The following is a 21,508-nucleotide window of genomic DNA, read 5'->3' on the forward strand; positions in this document are numbered from 1 at the left end:
GGGGGTCGCCGAGATGGTTAACTGTGGGCAGAAAAACTTAACAGTTTGAGGAGCCGGTGAGTGACAGCAGGGGAGCCCCGGAGCTGCGTGCCGTGTGCGCTACATGGGCGCGCTGTCTAGTGACCCCCACAGGGGTCCGCGCCCCACTACCCTGCCTCGGTCCAGGTCTCCTTTAGGCCTCCTGCTAGGACCACTGACATCCTCGCTTTCGTAGTCCTTTCTGCTGTCCTGTCCACCTGTCTTTCACGGCTCCGCCCCTCATCCCTCACTGGTACCATTTATGTAAACATCCGACTGAAACTTGGTTGAAGGAAGAAGGTGAGTTGGTAGGTTAGGCACCCACTGACCACTCTAGGGACCCCTATGTTCCATGTTGAGCTTGCTCGGTGCAGAACTTCAGTGTATGCTTAAATTAAGCGTTTATTGTTTGTGTTTAGAAAGGGTCTCCCAGTGTAGCGCTGGTTGGCCTGGGACTCACAGAGATCCACCTGCCTCTGCTTCTGAGTGCCGGGATTAAAAGCGTGAGCCACGGCACCTAGCCTAATTAGTTTTTTTTAATTGTTATTTGTTTGTTGAAGATTTGCGATTTGCTTTTTGCTTTTATTATTTTGATCACTGTGTTTGTAGGTGGAGTACGTGCTTGAGGGTCCAGAAAATCCAGGAAAGGGGTTTGGATTCCCTCAAGCCTTGAACTGAAGTTATTAGCAGGTCGTTGTGAGCGGATGGGCATAAGTGCTGTGGACTAAACTCAGGTACTCTGAACGAGCCAGACACACTCTTAAAAAAAAAAAAAAACTTAAAGATCTGCTTATTTTTATTGTATGTGTATCTGTGAGGCCTACATGTATGAATGTGCACAGCATGTGTGCTGTGTGCCGTAACTGAGGAGGCCAGAAGTGGGCATTGGATCCACTGGAGCTGGAGTGACGGGTGGTTGTGAACCACTATGTGTAGGCTAGGAACTGAGCCTGGGTCCTCTACGAGAGCAGCCAGTGCCATTACACCCCCAAGCCATCTCTCCACCCTGGTTATTTTGATTGCACACAGAATTTTGTCTTTGATGTTAACTTTAAAATTTCGCTCATGTAATTTAAGACGTGATTTCCCTGTGCGTTCTGGCAAGGAAGAAGAATTTCTTGGGAAGATTGAATGAGATGAGGCAATGAAGAGTTGCCCTGGGCACAGCCACACAGTGACTGCTCAGCTAACTGTGGATTCCCCCGACATGACTCATTCTACTGTAACTCTTTCTATCAAAACATTTCCAAGGACATTTTCTTGGCCCATAGCAAAAACACTCGCATATTTAACATGGGTTTATTGAGTGCTTGTTGTGGATAGTGGAGGCGTCCTGAGCAGCAGGAAAATGCTGTCTTTTGAAGTGGGGGGCTGGAGAGATGTCTTTTCATTAAGAGCACACACTACTTCAGGTGGTTTGCAACTACCTTTTACACTCTGGTAATCGATATTTTTTAAAGATGAAGAATTTTATTTTTATTCTGTGTATCACACCTGCTTTTACATTGGTGTTAGGGAGCTTCAGATTTGAGCAGAAAGTATTTTACAGACTGAGCCCTCTCTCTAGACTGTATTTTGTTTGTGTGTGTGTGTGTGTGTGTGTGTGTATGTGTGTGTGTATGTGTGTGTTTTGAGACAGGGTTTCTCTGTGTAGCCCTGGCTGTCCTGGAACTAGCTCTGTAGACCAGGCTCGCCTCAAACTCAGAGATCTGCCTGTCTCTGCCTTCCAAGTGCTGGGATTAAAGGTGTTTGCCACCACATCCCACCCTACCCCAGCTTCTGGTCTATATTTTAAGTTCTATTTCATTTACTTAGTGTGTACATGTGTGTGCCTGTGTGTTAGTGCTGTGATAGAACTCACACATGCTAAACAGATGCACCACTCTTTTTGAAACACCACAATAATTCACTCTGCAGTCATGTGTGACCAGAAGTGCACATATTTAAAGCGTACCATGACCAAGAAAGGAATTCAAATCATCTGACATGGAAGCCATGTGTCCTCTATAGTTTTCCGACTGTTCCTTAGAGGCAGAGTTTTTCTCTGAACCTGGGGCTTAACGCCCCCAGCATCTTCCTGCCTCTGCACCTGCTCTGTTCAGTCTATAGAATGATGTGTCATAATTCATAATGATGATGTGTCATCATACATTAGGGTTTCTTTCTTTCTAGGTTATTTTAATGTATAGGAATGTTTTGCCTGAATGTATGTACATCGTGTGCAGTACTATCAGAGGCCTGAAGAGGGCACCAGATCCCTTGGAACAATAACTATGCATGACTGGGCAGTTACTGAGATCCCGTCAAGCAAACAAAAACCAAACCTGATGACAAAAACCAGACCTGATGTCTGGCTGTAATGGAGGACGTGATCTGGCTTGTGAAGTCAGTACTGCATCTGCATCTGCAGCATCCTGCAGAAAGTGGTGAGAAGGTGGGGCCGTCATCTCTCATTCACCAGCACCTATGTGTTTACTGAGCATCTACCATGTGATAGTTGCTTAGGATAAAAGTTTTTTTTTCTGCTACTAATTATTATTATTGTCTGTGTGTGCATGATGCATGTGTGTGAGTGTTGGCATGCCACTGCACACATGTGGAGGTCAAGGACAGCTCTCAGAAGTTGGTTTTCTCTTTACAGCATAGGTTCCGGGGATTGAACAGAGGTCCTCAGCTTTGGTAGCAAGCGTCTTTACCCCCTGACCTATCTCACCAGTCATGGATGGAAGTTTTTGTCATGACTTGACTAGACTCCTGTACCACTCTCAACTCCCTTTTCTGTCTGTGAAATGGCCTTGAAGGGATATAAGGACCAAAGGAACTCATTCATAGAAAGTACTCCCTGGTTTTTGTTTTGTTTTGGTTTGGTTTTTTGAGACATAGTCTCCCTATGTAGCTTCAACTCACTGTGTAGCCCCAGGATGATCATGAACTTCTGATCCTCCTGCCCCCATCTCCAGAGAGCTGGGACCGTGAGTGTATTTAGAAGAGTTGGACACATAGGTAAATTCTAACATTGGCCACTGTTACAAAAAGGAGCCTTAAACCGAGACACCTTTCCCCTACCTTCCCGCAGCCAGCACTGGGTCTGTGAAGCAGTCACAGGTTTCTTTCATCTTCTCTCTCTCTCTCTCTCTCTCTCTCTCTCTCTCTCTCTGTGTCTGTGTGTGTGTGTGTGTGTGTGTGTGTGTGTGTGTGTGTGTGTTGGGGCAGGGCGGGGGAGAGCTAGCACAGTAATAAATCTCCAACCTGCCTATTTGAATGAAGTGGTGGCACATTTGCATGATAAAGATAAATCGATAGAATTCATGACAATGAAAGCCTGGTGCTTCTGCAGCCCTGCTTGACTCTCAGGGCAGGAATCTTAAAAAGGGGAGGCTGGATTGACGATTTCAATATGAAGGTTGGTGCCATCAAAAAGGACACAGAACACTCATTAGAATTCAAGGAAAAGATTCTCGGGTAATTTTCGCTGGCATCACCATTCACCCCTTTCCCCACACCTTCCCTGTCCCCTGTTCACCCAAATGAGCTGTCAGGAACTGATGAGCATCTTGGTAATCAGAGAAAACAAGCTTGCCCTTTCAAGCAAAAGAGGCGATTTGACTGAAAGCAAATTGGAAGCATTCCCCTCTGAGTTTCCAGCCTTTGTCTCCCAGGAATCCTGGGTGTTTTGACTAGTGCCTGGAGAACTCTAAGGACAGCGTGGAAAAGTGTGTCATGTCCATTCAACACTTCCTCCATTCATCCTGTGGCCTCGGGGCAGGTACCCTTCATCCTCAGAGGGCTGGGGAGAGGCTCCACAGCTGCCCAAACCACTCTACAGTCAGGGAAAGGCCCCTGGGGAGCTCACTCTACAGATGAGAGAGCAGGAAGTGGGAATGAAGCCCAAGGAAGCAGGATGGCACCACCTTGGGCTGGGTCTGCAGCCTTGAAGAGGTTCTGACTCTGGCCCAGGAGCCTCCTGTCCTTCACAGCGGATCTGGTGCCTCTCTTCTCTGCCTTAGACACATTGGAGACTTCTCCAGTTGCTTAGCTGCTGCGGTTTGAGGAGCTAAAGATAGTCTTCTGTGGCTCTGCATAGCACTTCATCCTCCTCCATCTTTCTCTGGGTCCCTGTGACCGTCATCATCAGCTCCTACGCTGTTTGACCACCTAAGACTCTTTAATTGAATATTTGATCAGTTGAGCCTCTCTGACTACAAGCAACAGAAGCCAAGAAAGTCCCTTCCACCTTCAGCATCTGCATTAGTAGGTCTGCAGGAAGGAGACTGGAGCTTGACACTTCCTATCCCTGTGGGTTTCCCTCAGCTGGGTTTCCCCAGCGGACAGGACTGTTTGATGGATAGTCCCACCAAGGCTACTGTGTTAGTTGGCTCTCCCCATGTCAAAGTCCCTGAGGTGCATGACTTGCAATGCTGGTCTGGGCTGTGGCTGGTGGCTCTGCTGTTTAGGGAGGCTGTGGTGGGACCGTGCATCAAGCAGAGCCCGTGAGAAAGGAGGAAGTGAGAAAGGGAGAAGGAGACAGAGGGACAGAGGCACAGCCCTAGTCACCAAAGAACCTTGTGTCATCCAGATGTGATAGATATGGTTACCCAGGCCTTTTAATCCCAATACTCAGGAACCAGTGGCAGAAGAAGCAGGAGGATCTCTGTGAGTTCAAGGCCAGTTTGGTCCACATAGTGACTTTCAGGCCAGCCAGGGCTACATAGTAAGACTCTGTCTCAACATTCACCCACTCCCAAAATAAGAAAACCCCAACAACCTCCCCTTCCGGCCCCACCTTTTTTTTTTTTTTTTTTTTTTGTCCCCTTAGACAGGGTTTATCTCTTTGGAAGAGCCTTAGCTTTGGGGCCTGTCCTAGAGTTTGCTCTGTATACCAGGCTGGCCTCGAACTCACAGAGATCCACCTACCTCTGCCTCACAAGTGCTGGGATTAAAGGTGTGCATCACCACTGCCACCCCTCTTAAAGGAAGGTCCCATTACCTCTGACAGCTGTGTCCCCATGGGCTGGGGCCCAGAGCTTTAACACATAAACCTGTGGGGTTCTGTGCAAACCACAGCAAATGCATATGATGGGGGAGAGACTGTGTTTTCTGAGGGAAACCTGGGTGCCTTTACTTGTCAAGGACACAGACTTGAGCATACAGAGACATTAGTGCCTCTGTCTCCTAGCAGAGAACTCGTGGAGTCCAAGAGTGAGTCTCTGTCCTCCCCTCCACGTACGCGCCCCGGGCTTCCCTAGTCATGTAACAAACCCGACAAGCCCTCGCTTCTGTGGGCAGGCACTTCTTTGGGGAAGGAAAAGATGGTGAACAATTAGTCAGGTCCATGTGGGGACATCAGAGCGGTCAGCAGGGCACGGGGCATGAGAAGGGTCAGGCTGAACATGGAGATGTCATACATGAGATCATGGTGATCCAGACTCACACTTCAGTTTCCCTCGGCCTACAATGTAATATTAGCTGTTTGTTGAAGACTGGCCATGTCCCTTTGAACCCAAGGATTCCTGCCTTACAGCAAAGAGAGCCAGGCCCCACCCCCAGCAAGGACTGGAATCCAAGTGGGGCTGCTGCAAGTTCCTGCCACAGCCACTGTGCTACCAAAGCCACAGGAATTTTTGCTTTGTTTTGTTTGAGACAGGGTCTTACTCTGTAGCCCTGGCTGTCCTGGAACTCACTCTGTAGACCAGGCTGGCCTCAAACTCAGAGATCTGCTTGCATCTGCCTTCTGATTGCTGGGGTTCAAGGTGTGTGCCACCACAACCAGCTTGCCAATGAAATATTTTTGGTGTTGCCACAGTTTTCTGAGGCAGTTGTTCAGACAAACCTTCTACCTTGTGATGTAAATATCTGATATTGGAGGTACCTGATATGCAAACCCATAGGGGTTGAGGCCGTACGTTGAGAACCAGTGGTCCAGGACATGGATTGGTTTCTTAGGAAAATGGGGCTGGCGGGCTGGCCTCTCTTCCTCCTTACTTTCTTTCTCATCTTTTCTTCTAAGTGTTGACATTACAGGCCTTCCCTGTCATACCTGATGAGTTATTTATTTGTTTGTTTGTTTTTATTTTGGTTTTTCAAGAGGGTTTCTCTGTGTAGCCCTGGTTGTCCTATACCAGTTTGGCCTGAAACTCATAGATCTGCCTGCCTCTGCCTACCGAGTGCTGGGATTAAAGACGTGTACCACCACCACTGGGATTAACTTCATTTATTATTACTAATTTACTTTTGGAGTTTGGAAACTGTACTCAGATAGGCCTTGAACTCTCAGCCATCCCCCTGCCTGAGCCTCCTGGGTTCTGGGCTTATAAACTACCACCTCCCCCGAAACTGCCTGTGAACTGTGTTTTGAAACTATTGTTACCACTCCGCCCCAGTTTTCAAATCAATACTCAAACATCACCTGGCTGGGGTCAGGGAGATGGAGGGCTGCATTGGAAGGTGCCTGCCATACAAGTAGGTAAATTTAGCCCCCAGTGCTCACATAAAAGCCAAGGATGAGCCAAGGTGGTGGCACATGCCTTTAATCCCAGCGCTCGGGAGGCAGAGGCAGGCGGATCTCTATGAGTTCGAGGTCAGCCTGGTCTACAAGAGCAAGTTCTAGGACAGGCTCCAATGTGTAGTAATAAGGGCGGTGGGGCTGCGTCCCCAGCACCCCAGCTGCCTGGCTAGCTTATGCCCGAAATAACAACACACAAACTGTATTCATTTAATCACTGCTTGGCCCATTTCTATCTAGCCTCTTCTAGGCTAATTCTCACATATTAATTTAGCCCATTTCTAATCATCTGTGTAGCGCCCCTAGGTGCGCTTACCGGGAAGATTCTAGCCTATGTCCATCCTGGGTCGGAGCTTCATCGTGTGCGTCTGCCTGGGAGCTGGGAGCATGGCGTCTCTCTGAGGCGTCTGCCCCCGAGAGGAGAGCTGTGGAGTCTGAGCTCACTTCCTCTTCCTCCCAGTGTTCTGTTCTGTTTACACCTCCCACCTATCTTCTAACCAATGAGGGCCAAGCAGTTTCTTTTTATTTAACCAATGACCTTCCTCCATCACCAATGCTGCAGAGAAACCCTGTCTAGAAAAAAAACAAAAATAAAAATAAAAGAGTCAAGGACATTGGCAAGAGTTTGCAATCCCAGTAGAGTTTGTAATTACCAGTAAAGAGGTGGGGAGAAGAGGAGTCCAAGGCCTCGCTGGGCAGCCAGCCTATCTGCTTGGTGAGGTCCAGGTTCAGTGAGAAACCCTGACTAAAAACAAAGAGGAGATGGATAAATGAAGACACTCAGTGGTTACCTCTGGCCTGTATATGGACTAATATGTGCATGTACATACATACATACAAACACACTACACACATGTGCACACCCCCACACATGCTTACCCACACACATACATATCTACACTTAACACTCTATGCACATGTACACACTACACAACACATCTACACATATGTGTACATCTATATACACTCTATGCACACATGCACATTCCCATACACGTGTACATACTACCCGAGCATGTACACCTACACATACATGTACACTACACTCCTGACATGTGCTGGTGCACCATCTCCACCCTGCCTGCTTTTGCCCCATTGTTGGCTGTGACCTGTTCAGCCCCGTCTGGGACCTGTCCTACTGTGATCTGCGGTTCCTTGTCCCAGCCTCCTCTGGATCCTGGGCTACTGATCCGGCACACTGTGGCCCAGTGAGTTGACTTCCCACTGCTTTGGGGTCGCCATGGGGAGGAAATGCAGGTGGAGGCAGGGGACATTTCTACGCTCGGCTTTGCTCGGACAGCACTTCCAGCTACTGCTTGACTCCTCTGGGGTCTGCTGCCCCTGAGCCCTCTCCTCACATCTTCCTCCTATGTGGTTCCCTGTTGGGACACTGCTGGGTGACCTCAGCTGCCTAGAGCTGACCTCTCTCTGTGTCTGCCACGTGGGTAATGTGAAGGGCCTCAAAACAGTGACTGTTTCTTGCCTGATGTATATGCCTCCCCCGTAACCCCTTTACTCCACTGGCTCAGTCAAGCACCAAGAATCATCACAACGTTAAAAGATAAGCCTGACAGGGTGGTACACACCTGTAATCCCAGCACTGCGTCAGGGCTAAGGACAGACTAGGCTATAAGAGACCCTATCTCAAAAAACAAACAAACAAACAAACAAACAAGCAAAAACCCAAATCAAAACAAAACCCCCAAAGACCAAAGAGCTAAAAGTAGCTTCCAGGTTCTGTGCAGTGGCCATCATGGCCGTCATACCTAACAGCCACTTCTTTCTTTTTAGGGTTGCTGATTGTGAAAGCAAAGAGAGCCTTGAGTTGGCTGACATCTCAGTGCCAGGGATATAGAGGCAAAGCCAGCTGCTCCAGAGATGGCCTTTGAACTCTTCAGCATGGCCCCTTCCTACGACAGCCTGGCCATACAGAGAATCCCACTGAGGACTGACATAATCCAAGCTGAGCCCATGAAGACCTTGGCCCCATCCAAATCGAAGCTCAGCACCATTGAGGCCAAGAGAATCATGTCAGTATTGGATGAGGCCATACAAAAAGTGGAGCTGGTGACCCTGATGTCCTACGTGGAGTCCCACCCAGAAGTTCTGGAGGGAATGTTCCCTGACAACTTGGTGAGGGCCATAAGAGAGCATTTGGACATTGGCCAGGTCTTGCTGGAGGGCGCCAGCATCCTGCAGGAGAAACAGAAGCAGCTGGAGGAAGAGGAGGAAGCTGAGGAAGCCTGGTGCCAGGACCGCCTACTATCCATAGAGCTATGCAGGGCCAGTCTGGGGCCACTGACACACCAGTTCCGAGACTCCACCAAGGCTATCCTGAGGCTCCTGACCAATGACTCCCAGGTCATCACGCTGCTGCAGATGCAGGCACCAGGCAGAAGCCCGGGGGCCCAGCGCCTCCTGGACAGCCTGGTGGAGCTTCGTGGCTTCCTCTTTGAAAAACTACTCACCAGCCCTATGGAGGTGAAGGAGAAGAACCAGTTCATGCAGGACATCAACCGGAGGAATGAAAGGAACCAAGAAGTGATTGACGCCCTCCAGGCTGAGCTGGCAGAGGTGCTGAAGAGTAAGGAGTCCGAGGTAAACTTCCCAGCATCCTTCAGGTTATGAGAGGAACTGCCGCGGAGCGCCCAAGCCCTGTGAGACTTGGGTCTCCTCTCACTGATTCAAATAGCTTTCTCTTCAATTACTCTGTAGGGACTGTTGCGAGCATTTCACTCACAGGACACGAGGAAGGCATTAAGGAATTAGTTGGGTGCTGTTTGGAAGTATGGTGAAGGCTAAGGATGGGGCACCGTGAAGGGATGGTACAAGGAGTAACTTGGGCCAGGAGGACCAGGGACGCCGCCACTAAGACATGAAGGATAAAGACAGGTGAGGAAGGCTTTCCCAGCCAGGGGTTGGCGAGTTGTCATTGTCACCAGCGAAGAGAGTTCTTCGTCCTCTGTAGGATAGACATCAGACACATGGGGGAGGGGTCGCAGAGCCAGCTCAGTGGTTAAAAGTGCATACTGTTCACTATACAGCCTTGGCTGGCCTGGAACTCACAGAGATACCCCTGCCTGTGCCTCTGGAGTGCTGGGACTGAAGGTCTGTGCCATCGCACCCGGTACACTCTGCTCTAGCAGAGCAGAAGAGTTCAGTTCCCAACACTGATGTCCAGCAACTCACAAACACCTGTAACTCCAGCTCCCGGGGATGTCGCCCTCTTCTGGACACCACAGGCACCTGCATTCACGCACATATCCACACATACAGGTTTAAAATTATATTAAATCTGGAAAGAAAAGAAATCTGAAACCCAAGAGTATTTTTTTTTCTTTTTGGGTCCCCGTTGGGGAATCGAACCCAAGAGTATTGAAGCAAAAGAAAAGTGAAATATTATTATAAAAAGAAGTACAGGATTGGCTGGTGATGGGGCACGCCTTTAATCCCAGCATCCCAGAGGCAGACAGATGTCTTGTCTACAGAGCGAGTTCCAGGTCAGCTAAGGCTACACAGAGAGACCCTGGCTCAAGAAAAGTACAGGGGTGGGCATGGCTCAGTGAACAAAAGCTTCTGTACAGCCTGGGGGACCTAAGTTTGAGCCTCGGAGCCCACTTTTTTTTAAAGCTGGTATGGTAGTGTACCTTTGTAATCTCAGCAGTGGGGAGGCAGAGACAGGAGGGCCCCTCCCCTCAGACCATTGGCTGGCCAGCCTAGCCTAGCCAACAAGCTCCAGGCCAGTGAGAGGGAGAGGTGGCTGACACGTGAGGGTGTGCACACGCACACCTGTGCACACGTACAGAGAGGTGCAGCAGGCTACCCTGCAGCTGTGTTTCATCTTATGGAAGGGTTTGAATACTTGAATATTCAGAGGTTCTGCAGGCAGCTTGAAGTGGGCCTGTGTGTGCATTCCCCCGCCCAACACGGACTTGACTAGTTAGTGTATGAGTGTATTATAATGAATCTCAGGGCCAGTTACAATTCAGGAATTCAGATGTGGCTACTGTCTTTCATATACTTGTCCCAGGTGAGCAACAGCAGCCTGTTTTTTTTTGGGGGGGGGAGGGGGCTCCATATCTCATCTCCAAAGGGTCACACAATCTACACCCTGGGCTCAGTGTTCTCCACATTACTCTGCTGTTTAGTGTGGACGCAGCCACGAACAGTGTCAGGACAAAAGGGCTGTGTCCCAATAATACTTTATTGACAGATATGGCTGTCCGGATCTGGTCTTTGCGCCTTTATTTGCTGACTTCTTTCCTAGGTGGAGGGGAGCATAAGCCTGGCGGGTTCAGAACTCTAAGGGAGGACACAGCCAAAGGCCAGCTGCCCCCGTGATTGTGGGGTGCGAGCTACGTGGCTATTAATGGGGCCCCATCCTCATTCATCCCTGCCTAGGTGGAGAAGGAGAATTTTGTGATCCAAGAACTGAAGAACCACCTGCACCAGGTGTTCAAGTTCTCGGAGAACAGCCTCCTCCGCACAAAGCAGGAGGCAGAGAAACAGCAGAAGGTGGATTACCGGGCCTCCCAGGCTAGGCTGGCCAAGATACAGCAAGAGATCCTGGCACTTCGTACACAGTTCCACAATCTGGTCATGGAGAACCGGGAGATGGAGCAGGCCCTAAGGAAGGTGCCCTGAGGTCTCATGGGGGCAGAGGGGACAGGGCAGGGCTGGCCCAGGAGTAGGAAAGCTCAAGAGAGGTGTACCTCCCGGGAGGGGGTGGTGGGGGAAAGCGCACAGGTGGAGTAAGGTTCCTCCCTCACCGCCATCTCTAGTTCACCCATGGTGGAGGCTGGGTCTTGCTTCATTCCTCACTATGGCAGAATCACATTCTGTTTTATGTGTGTGAGGGGGATTTTTCCTTTTTTTCCCCCCTGGGATTAAAGGTATTTCTCCCGAGTACTGGGATTAAAGGCGTGTGTCACCACTGCCCAGCTGAAAAAGTGTTTTCTTATTTACGGATTGAGACAGGTTCTGGTTGTCCTGGAATTCACTCTGTATGTAGACCAGGCTGGTTTTAAACTTGGAGATCCACTGCTTTGCCTCCCTAGTGCTGGGAGCAAAGGTGTGCGCCACCATGCCTGACCCAAGTGTTTTCTTTTTTTTTAAATATTTATTTATTTTGTATACAATATTCTGTCTGTGTGTGTGCCTGCAGACCAGAAGTGGGCACCAGACCTCATTACAGATGGTTGTGAGCCACCATGTGGTTGCTGGGAATTGAACTCAGGACCTTTGGAAGAGCAGGCAATGCTCTTAACCGCTGAGCCATCTCTCCAGCCCCCAAGTGTTTTCTTTAAGTTTTTATTTTATGTATTGCCTACATGTGTGTGTTTATATGTCTGTGTACCACATGTATGCAGTGCCCTCAGAGGCCAAAAGAGGGTGTTGGATCTAGAACCGGAGTTACAGAGGGTTGTGAGCTACCATGTGGATGCTAGGAATTGAACCTGGGTCCTCTGGAAGAGAAAACAGTGCTTTTAACTGTTGTGGCATCTCTCCAGCCCCAAGTATATTTAATTTTTAAACTTAGGGCCTCATTTGTGCTAGACAAAGGTTGAGTCACATCCCCAGCTGGGAGCTGACCCTTTAAAACAAAATATTTATGTGTGTGTGTGTGTGTGTGTGCATGCATGTGTGGGTGTGCATGCGTGTGCGTGTGTATGCCTGCATGTGTGCATGCGCGTGTGCGTGTGTATGCCTGCATGTGTGCATGCGCGTGTGCATGCGCGTGTGCATGCGCGTGTGTGCCTGCGTGTATGCATGCACGCACATACACTGCAATGCCTGTGTGGAGGTCAGAGGATAGGTCTGCTGTCAGTTCTCTCCTGCCACCTTGTAGGGTCAGGATAAAACTCAAGCCCTAACCGCCTCTACCTACCCACTGAGCCAACTTATTGGCCCTGGACTCTTTTGTTTTTGTTTAAGAAAAAATATAAAGTGGAGACTGAAATTGAGAACTGGATCCAGAAATATGACATGGAGATGAGCGAGAAGCAGGTATGTGTTGGGGCTCCTCCTGAGGGGCTGGGAGGGATGGAAGTGGGGTAGGAGCTGTCCCAGATGGCCTAGGTATGAGCCTTCCTGGTGTTCAGGTGTGGGTGGTGGAAAGCCTATGGTGGGGTACAGGGTGAGAGGACATAAGAAATGCAAAACTGCTGCCAGCCAGATCCATCCAGATGTCCCCTCCTCCAGCCTGGCTCAGCCCCTGCCTGCTCCCAGTTCAGTGGGGAGTCTACCCGCTACTGTTACCAGGCACTTACTGAGAACCTAAATAAGGCAGGGAGGCACAGCTGTGTCACCTGACATCAGTTGGCCTTTTTGAGTTTGGATCTGACCATGAGAAACACAGGCTGCAAGGTGTGTCCTGAGGCCCTCATGGGAGGGTTCATGAGACACCATTACTGAATGTGTCTGAGCCCCGAACCAGGTCTAGATAAATCCTGACCTGCAGTGGGAGCCTGGGTGGCTCCACCCACTTGCATGTGACACGGGTGGCACCTGGCCCTGACCTGGGTAGGCCTGAAAAGCTGAGAGTTCACACCTTGTCAGAGAAAGGCAAGCAGGACCCCTCTCAGCCAGACCACAGTGCTCCCCTGACTCAGGAGCTGTGAGGCTGGCGCCCAGTTTTGGGCCCCAGAACAGGTTGTGTGGTGCGGCCACGGCTGGGTGGTGTGCACAGGGTCCAGTACTACAAAACAAACCCTACAGAGTCCCGAGTGCCACAGTGGACTCTGTAGGGTTTGTAGATTTGTAGGTCCCTTGTTGGCTGGGACCCTGACAGCTCAGCTCAGTCCTTGTCCTCAAAGTGCTCTGCCCATGGTGGATACTCAGTAGGTGTTGGTGGAAAGAAGGGGTAGAAAGAGGGGAGGGGGGAGTTGGTGTGAATTGCAGTAAGAAGGATGAGGAACAGAATGGGGGACTCTGGGGTCACCTGCAGATCTTTCTGCTCTGAGCCTCTGTGAAGCTGCTCAGTGGCGGTGGCCTGTGTCCTGACTCTGTGGAGTGAGATCCTCTGTGTCCTGACCCTGTGGAGTGAGATCCTCTGTGTCCTGACCCTGTGGAGTGAGATCCTCTGTGTCCTGACCCTGTGGAGTGAGATCCTCTGTGTCCTGACCCTGTGGAGTGAGATCCTCTGTGTCCTGACCCTGTGGAGTGAGATCCTCTGTGTCCTGACCCTGTGGAGTGAGATCCTCTGTGTCCTGACCCTGTGGAGTGAGATCCTCTGTGTCCTGACCCTGTGGAGTGAGATCCTCTGTGTCCTGACCCTGTGGAGTGAGATCCTCTGTGTCCTGACCCTGTGGAGTGAGATCCTCTGTGTCCTGACCCTGTGGAGTGAGATCCTCTGTGTCCTGACTCTGTGGAATGAGATCCTCTGTGTCCTGGCACTGTGATAAAACACCTGAGAAAGGGAAGGAAAGTTTGTCTGGGCTCAGAGTTTTGGAGAGTACAGTTCATGGTCACTGGACCCCACTGCCTTGAGTCTAAGGAGAGAGTGTCACAGAGAGGGGAGTAGAAATGTTCACCACAGAGGGGCTGGTAATGAAGGAGGAGAAGGAAAAAAAGGGTTGAAGGGTGGAGGAAGAAGAGGAGGGAGACACAGACCGAAGAGAAGATACCTTTCAAGGGCCCACCCCCCAAGAAACTACTTCCTTCCGGAAAGCCTGCTCCTGTTGTTCAGCGGTGAATCCATCAGCTGGTTAACCCACTGATGAGGTTGGCGCTTTTACGATTCAGTCGCCTCTCAACAGCGCCACCTAGCGGGAGACCAGGCCTTCAACCCATGTGTCTGTGAGCGGCCTTTCAAACTGAAGCCGGGTATCCCAAAACTGGCCCTGATACTGGGAATTGTCTGGAAAACCAGGAGCTTAAAAGAAAATCTCCTAAAGGTGCAGAGAAGCTAGACTTCAATGCTAGGGCCAGCGACTGGGGAGCTGGCTCAGTTTCTAGGATGTTTGCCACGCAAACACCAGGACCCGAGTTCCCATCCCCAGCACCTACATAAGAAGCTGAAGGCCGCAGTGTGCAGTTATAATCACCTTGCCAGGAAGCAGAGACAGGCAGATCCTGAGAGTTTGCCAGCTCAGTGACACCAGCAAGTTCCAGGTTCAGTGAAAGAAAGGTGGAGAGATTGAGGACATCTGATGTTGACCTCTAGCCTACACACACACACACACACACACACACACACACACAGAGGCACACACACAGGCACACGCATACGCGCACCACGTGCATTAATTGTGCACTTAAACAAGAATACACGCACACCTAGGTTTGCACACCTTGTTGTCCTTGTCCTTCCCTCCATCCCGAGGTCTGTTCAGTTGGATCCTTCCTGGAGTGAGCCCAGGTACAGACAGGCCCTGTACCTTACCTGGCTGGGGCGGAAGACAGGGAACATGGGAAGCCATGCCAAGTGCTCCGTCCCCAGCCCTGCCCCTCGCCTAGGACGAATTCGAGGACCTTGAGAGCATCCACAAGGAGGAGAAGCTGCAGCTGGAGGAGCTGAAGGAGAGGCATGCGGTGCTGGTGGAGGAGTTCGCCCAGATCCGCGCTGAGAGCGAGATCAACTCCAAAAAGCGGGTGGAGGCAGAGCGCGAGATGGTGCGCATGGTAAGGGCCGCCACGCTCATCCAGGCCGTGTGGAAGGGCTACCTGGTGCGCTCCATGCTCAGGTCCAGGAAGAAGAAGCGCGGAAAGGGGAAAGGCAAAGACAAGGGGAAGGGCAAAGAGGAGAAGAAAGCCAAGGGCAAGGCCAAAGCCAAGAAGAAGTGACCGCTGTCTGGCCTGGCCCCGCCCCTGCCCAGCTTTAACCTCGCCCTGCCCGATCTGAACCACAACCCCCAGCCCTTCCATCCCTGGCTTTGATTATGGCTAAAATTAAAAACCAACATTTAAACCATTCTCAACACTGTTGACTCACCCTTCAACAGACATGTCTGCCCTGGGATGAGGCTGTGTTGCTCATGGGCGCAGCATCCCGAGGAGGGTGCAAGCTTTGGGCCCCCATCCTTCCACATCTTCATTGAGAAATGAGGCCCTGGTCCCAGCCCAGGAGCTACTGTGGTTGCCATGGAGACATCATGGCACAGCTTTGCCCCTATGCTATGAACCATTGGGAGGGCAGCAGCGTTTTTGTTTGGCGTTTAGATTGTTTGCACAATTTTCAAAAAGTATTAGTTGCTAGGATTTCATAAATTGAGAACTATCCCATAGAAACCGAGCAGCCCTTTCTGTAAGGATCCCATCACCCTGATATCCCAGAATTCAGCCCGTGTCTTCCATAGTGCAGCAGCAGCAGTCCTGCAACTTTATTTTGAAACAAAGTATTCCTATGCAGCCCAGACTGTCCTTGAACTTAGGGTGACCCTCTGATTTTTTTTTTGTTTGTTTGTTTGTTTTTCGAGACAGGGTTTCTCTGTGGCTTTGGAGCCTGTCCTGGAACTGTCCTGGCCTCGAACTCACAGAGATCTGCCTGCCTCTGCCTCCTGAGTGCTGGGATTAAAGGTGTGCGACACCACCGCCTGGCTTCCTTCCTCTGATTTCTAAATGCATAGGCCACCTCTTCTGGCTGACTCCTTCCTCCACTTTAAAACACAAAGCATGAGTCCGGCCCGTGGGAGTGGATTCCTTGCCTTTAATCCCACCACTTGGGAGGCTGAAGTAGAAGGATCTGAGTTTGAGGCTAGCCTGGTCTACAAAGTGAGTTCCAGGACAGCCAGAGCTACATGGGGAAACCCTGTCTTACGTGGTTGTGCCCATGAAGTCCAGAGCTGGGTGGAACTACAGCCACTGATGTTTGTGAGCCACTAGAAGAGGTTACTGACGTCTGAACCCAGTACTGACCTGACAGAGCTGTTATGGTCTCTTAACCCACGAGCCACCCCTTTAGTCCCAATTTTTTGTTGTTTTTGTTTTTTTTTTTTGAGATAGGGTTTCTTTGAGTAGCCTTGGCTGTCCTAGAACTCGCTCTGTAGACCAGGCTGGCTTCAGCTCACAAAGATCTGCCTGCTTCTGCCTCTCAAGTGCTGGGATTAAAGGCATGCATGATCACAGCCCAGAAACTTTTTATTAAAAGGTGTGTGTGTGTGTGTGTGTGTGTGTGTGTGTGTGTGTATCACATGCATGCCTGATGCCTGAAAAGGTCAGAGGGTGTTGGATCCCCTGGAATTGAAGTTATAGGTGGTTAGGAGCCACCTGATGTGGGTCCTCCCTCTGGAAGAGCAGTAAGCAAGTAAGCACTCTTAACTACTGGGTCATCTCTCCAGTGCCCCCTCCTCCACCTTTTGTGGTTCCCATCAGGCTGCCCCTATCCTGTCTCCCCCAAGTGCTCTGACACCACAGCCTAGTATAGCCAGATTCCAGGCCTGGTATCAGTTAACCTGGTGGCATCACCCTGGGCTTCAGCCGACCTTTAGTGTAGACGGGAGAAGAATATGTGCTTCTATTTTTAGCCTGTGCCTATCAACGTGAAGAGGAGGGACAGAAAAAAAAAGGAGGTAGACTAAACCATTCTCTTGTGAAAGTTCTAGAAGCTTAATGTCCTCTGTGGCTGTAGTGCAGTCTGTCTGTACCCAGGTATGTCTGTCTGACCTCTGCACGTGATTACAAATGTCTCTGGGCCTGGCTACACCTAGACAATGGTGAGATGCCCCCTGGGCTCCCTGAACTGCTCAGAGAAGGAGGGGGACCAGGAGAGGCTCAAGACTCCCACTGTCATCATGCAGGGCAGCTCTGAGGCCCAGGGCCCCAGCAGCCAGGCTCCCTGTCCCTGGCTGCCTCCTCCAGCTCAGTCATCCACTAAGTCCTGTTTTGTTTTGTTAGGGGAGGAGGTTGCTGGGGATTGATCCCAGGGCCCCATTCATGTATGTTAGGCAAACATTCTACTATCAAGCTACATCCCCGCCCCCTAGCAAGACAATTGCTAGCAAAGGACTCTCACTGTGTCCTGAGCTGGCAGGAACCACCCACCTACCCATGTATGGTGTCATAAAACAGAGACAGGACGGTTGTCCTCAGACCTCAGCAGCCACTGTCATATCTGTCACATGCTCAAATCACCCTTGGTTGTTTAACTGTACTGTTTAAATTGACTGAGGCCTTTACTTAAGGGGGAAAAAGCAACACACCACTAAGCTTTGATGAGCTGAATATATTTAGTACATGGAATGAATAAATACACGGATATTAAAATGTCTCCCTCATGTTCCACCCTCGGGGTTCACATACAGCCCAGGAAACTCTCTCAAGGCACCCAGACCCCTGTAGAAACTGAATCCTGAGCAGGGAGCTGGGTGGGGTTTGGCACCAATGCAGAAAGAGGCTGCACCATGGCCAGAGAGATATCTCAAAGGACCCCAAACACCCTGCAGAGGCGGCTAGGGAGTCCTGAGCTTGTGGGGACCAAGGGAAGCATGGCCTGTCCTCACCATGGAGCCTCAGGGAGACTTCTCTAGTGCTTGGAGGCACTGGAGACACTGGTCCCCATAGTACTGCACCTGAGCCAGAGGATTACCTGATGAGAACCTCATTTCCAAGGAGGCTTTGGCTTGCGGGGGCCAGCCCCTTGTCGAGGGGCAGCTGGCCCTGAAACTTTGCCTGACCGTGACCTGGGAGTGACCAAGGGACTCCGAACAGTCATCCCTGACATGGAAGGCCGGGGACTCCAAGGTCCATTGGTCTGGGGGACACTAGAAGCTGGATGACCCATGCTGGCGACACTTAGGTGGCTGAGTGAATGGGAAGGCCTCCGCCCTAGAGAGGAAGGAGCATCTAACCCCTCCTGGGATGTCTTCTGGGAGCCTATTGCCACGCTGGGCTCTGTCCTGGAGGGTCCATCTGGGTGAATGGCTCGAAGTGGGGTCTCTCTGGGGCGAGGTGAGTGGCCGCCCCTAGGGGTGGCTGGTGGTGTCCAGAAAAGGGTCTGGAGCTTGGCAGTATCCCCTATGGCTGTCCGAGACCCCTCCTTGTTGGTGCCCTGTGGCCGGGAGCCGAAAAGGGACTCATCACAGTAGGAAGGGGTGTGGCCAATCAACCTAGGAAAGGGAAGAACACAGTGACCTGCGATGACACACCAGAGCTCTCTCTAACCCCACTCCCCACCAGCTACGGAAGCAGCCGGAGCCTGCCTGGCACCCTTGGCCTCCGACACTCTTCAATAGGCTCATAGGCATCAATAGGTATTAGCCCAAGACAGCTGGGGCTTGTCCCCCTCTTCTTCTGGACACGGACATGTTGGAGAGGGGAGCAGTCCTAAAAGGGACCCTCATATGAACCCACCATCAAGAGTCCTAACTACAGCCACTCCAGAAGCCCTTGTGAATACCCGTACATGTTCAAATCTTGTGCATCAAACGACAGACACCCTCCTGAATCCACCCTGCTCCAAATTGATGGAGTAATTAAGTCTGTTAAGCGCTAGGCAAACAGTCGTCACGCTGTTGTTTAGGAACAACAAAACTCTACAGGAGCTTGGGTCAGCAAGACGGTTCTGCGGGTGTGGATGCTTGTGAACAAGACTGACAGCCGAGTTCAATCCTCAGGATCCACGTGGTAAAAGGAAAGAACCGACTCCTACAAGTTGTCCTTTGACCTCCACCAGTACACAAGCCTCACACACAAAAATAACCAAATACAAATGTACCTTTCAAAAAACTCTACATGGGGGCTGGAGAGACAGCTCAGTGGTAAAGAGCACTGGCTGCTCTTCCAGAGGACCCAGGTTCAATTCCCAGCACCCACATGGCAGCTCACAACTGTATGAAGATCCAGTTGCAGGGGATTTGACACCTTCACACCAGTGCACATAAAATTAAGTTAAATAAACCATAAAAAACACTTAAAAACAAAAACAAAAAACTCTACATGAGCTCAGCAGAGATGCAATTTTTTTTTGCCCTGAAGTTTTTTTCCCCCCCAAGAATTTCCTTTAAAATATTTTAAACTTATTATTACTATGTGCGCATGATGTGGATATGTGGGCATGGTCAGAGGACAACACTGTGGAGTCATTCTGTCCTTCCTCCTTCATAAAGGTTCCAGCAACCACAGGTCACCAGGCTTTTGAGGCAGGAGCCTTCACCCACTGAGCCATTCGCCAGTCAACACTATCACTGATCAAGACATCAATCGCAGCATTCAGCTGCTGTGCCCCGATATTCCCCACTCCCATTTAATGGGGGCATTCGTTCTATTATCTGAGTAAACTGGCTCAGAGAAGTCAGGGTGCTGCCCATGGCCACACAGCAGGTGAACAGGAGGCTGTACCAGGTAGCCTGATAGCTCTGGTGGTCAGCTTCAGTTGTCAGGTTGGCCCGTGGGTGTGCCTATGACGGATCTCCCTCTTAGTACAAGAGTCTCACATGCATGGAAGTCTATGCACCCACCACATGTGTGTGCCTGAAGTGTCAGAGAGGGGGTGGGGTGCTCTGGGACCGAAGGAAAGGAAGACAGTGTGCAGTGGAGCAGGCATGCATGTGGCCTGCTGGCCCCAGCCCCCCCCCCCCCACCCACTGCTGAGACTTATAGCAACAGCTGTGCAACCACGGACCACAACACACCCCTTCTGGCCTAAGTTGCTTCTGCAGAGTAAACTGTATTTTATCACAAGAGACCAAGAAAGCCATCCTTAGTACAGGAGCGTACCCCCACCCTGTTACCTGTATTTGTTTTTCTTCCTTGGTGTGAGGTTTGGGGTGCTGCCCCTGGAGGGGGTAGACTCACAGTCTCTCTTAACCAGAGAGACCTTTGGTGGTCCTGGGCCCACTCCTGCCAATCTGTCACAGTTCTGCACCCAGGGTGGGTCAAAGGCTGGTGGAGTGGGCCGGGTTCCTGTAGGGCTGCCAAACAGGGTCTCATCCACATAGGACGCCCTGGCCTTGACCCTGTAGCTGCTGGGGCTGCAGTGCTTAAGGTGGAGTGCCTGCATTCCACTGTGGGCCAGTTCCACCAGGATCCACGCTGCAGTCAGTGGTCAGGTCAGCCTGCTAGACTCAGCCTCCAGGGCTCCCTGTGCAAACGGTGAGAGTAAGAGCAAATAACAGGGCCAGATAAACAACGGAGGCAACCTGGAGTCTCAAACCCAGGGGCAAAAGGGAAAGGGGCTACCATTCAGGGGGCATCTTGAAAATGAATCACTTTCTTGCCCCTCCCCCATCTATGGTTTCTTGTCGCTCAAACTGGCCTGGAACTCACAATGTTCTATAGCAAAGAATGACCTTTAACTCTGATCCCTCCCTCTACTTCCCAGGTAGAACTGCACGACTGCCTGGCTTCTGAGTTTGAACCCTGTGGTCTGTGCAAGCTGCAGTCTAAGCAGGCACTCCTGTCTTTCTAGTTGACAAGACAGGGGAAAATGCCATCAGCAAATATTTAATGAATAAACAGATACACACTTTTAGCCTACAGTGTATACTCAACAAATATTTACAGGACGACTACGGGCGCAAATGGGGATGGCACCAATCAGAAAAAGAAACTATGGTGGGAGGGGGGAAAGGGGGCTCCCAAGCCGCTGTCGCCCCCACGCCTACCTTGTGCAAAGCACATTGCAAATGTACTGCGTTCTAGTCCTCGCCAATAGTCCTGTTCAGTCTCTTTAGATTAAATCCATTTTCCCGACCACAACTCAGGCTCCAAACAGCGGAGTACCGCGCACCAGTCACCCAACGAAGCTGAAAGCGCAGGCATCACCGGAACTCCGTGCTCAGCAATTTTCCTACCGGGGCCTCTGGTCAGCAAGCTCTGGCTCCAGTACAACCCCCCGCACAGCGCAGCACAGCACAGCGCAGCACAGCACAGCACAGCACAGCACAGCAAGCGCAGTGGCGCCACAGGACACGCGCCCACGCGCATCCCGCGCTGGGCAACAGGAGAGACGGCGCGCCCCTGCGCAGCTGGTACGTCCCTCGGCCCCGCCCCCGCGCAGATGGTACGTTCCGCAGGCCACACCCCAATCTCGTTGGTATCCTCCTTAGGCCC

General features: G+C 50.9%; 2 protein-coding genes across 4 annotated transcripts; one reads left to right on the plus strand and one right to left on the minus strand.

Annotated features, from left to right (window-relative positions):
* The first annotated feature begins 9 nt into the window (after window positions 1–9).
* On the plus strand, window positions 10–15,308 carry Iqcd (IQ motif containing D). 3 transcript variants are annotated; one of them, XM_041649153.1, is made up of 6 exons: window positions 23–318; window positions 628–752; window positions 8,312–9,118; window positions 10,922–11,155; window positions 12,455–12,526; window positions 14,978–15,308. In XM_041649153.1, exons 3-6 carry the CDS (start codon window positions 8,399–8,401, stop codon window positions 15,302–15,304), a joined length of 1,353 nt encoding a protein of 450 aa, XP_041505087.1. In that variant the 5' UTR covers window positions 23–318; window positions 628–752; window positions 8,312–8,398; the 3' UTR covers window positions 15,305–15,308. The 3 variants fall into 3 exon arrangements, with proteins under 3 accessions (XP_041505089.1, XP_041505087.1, XP_041505088.1); XM_041649155.1 differs by lacking the exon at window positions 628–752 and having other exon boundaries at window positions 10–56; XM_041649154.1 differs by lacking the exon at window positions 628–752 and having other exon boundaries at window positions 274–318.
* A 2,358-nt stretch (window positions 15,309–17,666) lies between these two features.
* Window positions 17,667–21,438, minus strand: Rita1 (RBPJ interacting and tubulin associated 1). Its single transcript, XM_041648012.1, has 3 exons — window positions 21,061–21,438; window positions 20,188–20,537; window positions 17,667–18,564 (listed from the first exon to the last, which is right to left on the minus strand). Exons 2-3 carry the CDS (start codon window positions 20,454–20,456, stop codon window positions 18,057–18,059), a joined length of 777 nt encoding a protein of 258 aa, XP_041503946.1. The 5' UTR covers window positions 20,457–20,537; window positions 21,061–21,438; the 3' UTR covers window positions 17,667–18,056.
* Between the last annotated feature and the right edge of the window lie 70 nt (window positions 21,439–21,508).

Source organism: Microtus oregoni, unplaced genomic scaffold (genome assembly GCF_018167655.1).
Source record: "Microtus oregoni isolate MIOR12 unplaced genomic scaffold, Mior012 000003F_ref0000135, whole genome shotgun sequence".
In the NCBI taxonomy this organism is placed as follows: domain Eukaryota; kingdom Metazoa; phylum Chordata; class Mammalia; order Rodentia; family Cricetidae; genus Microtus; species Microtus oregoni.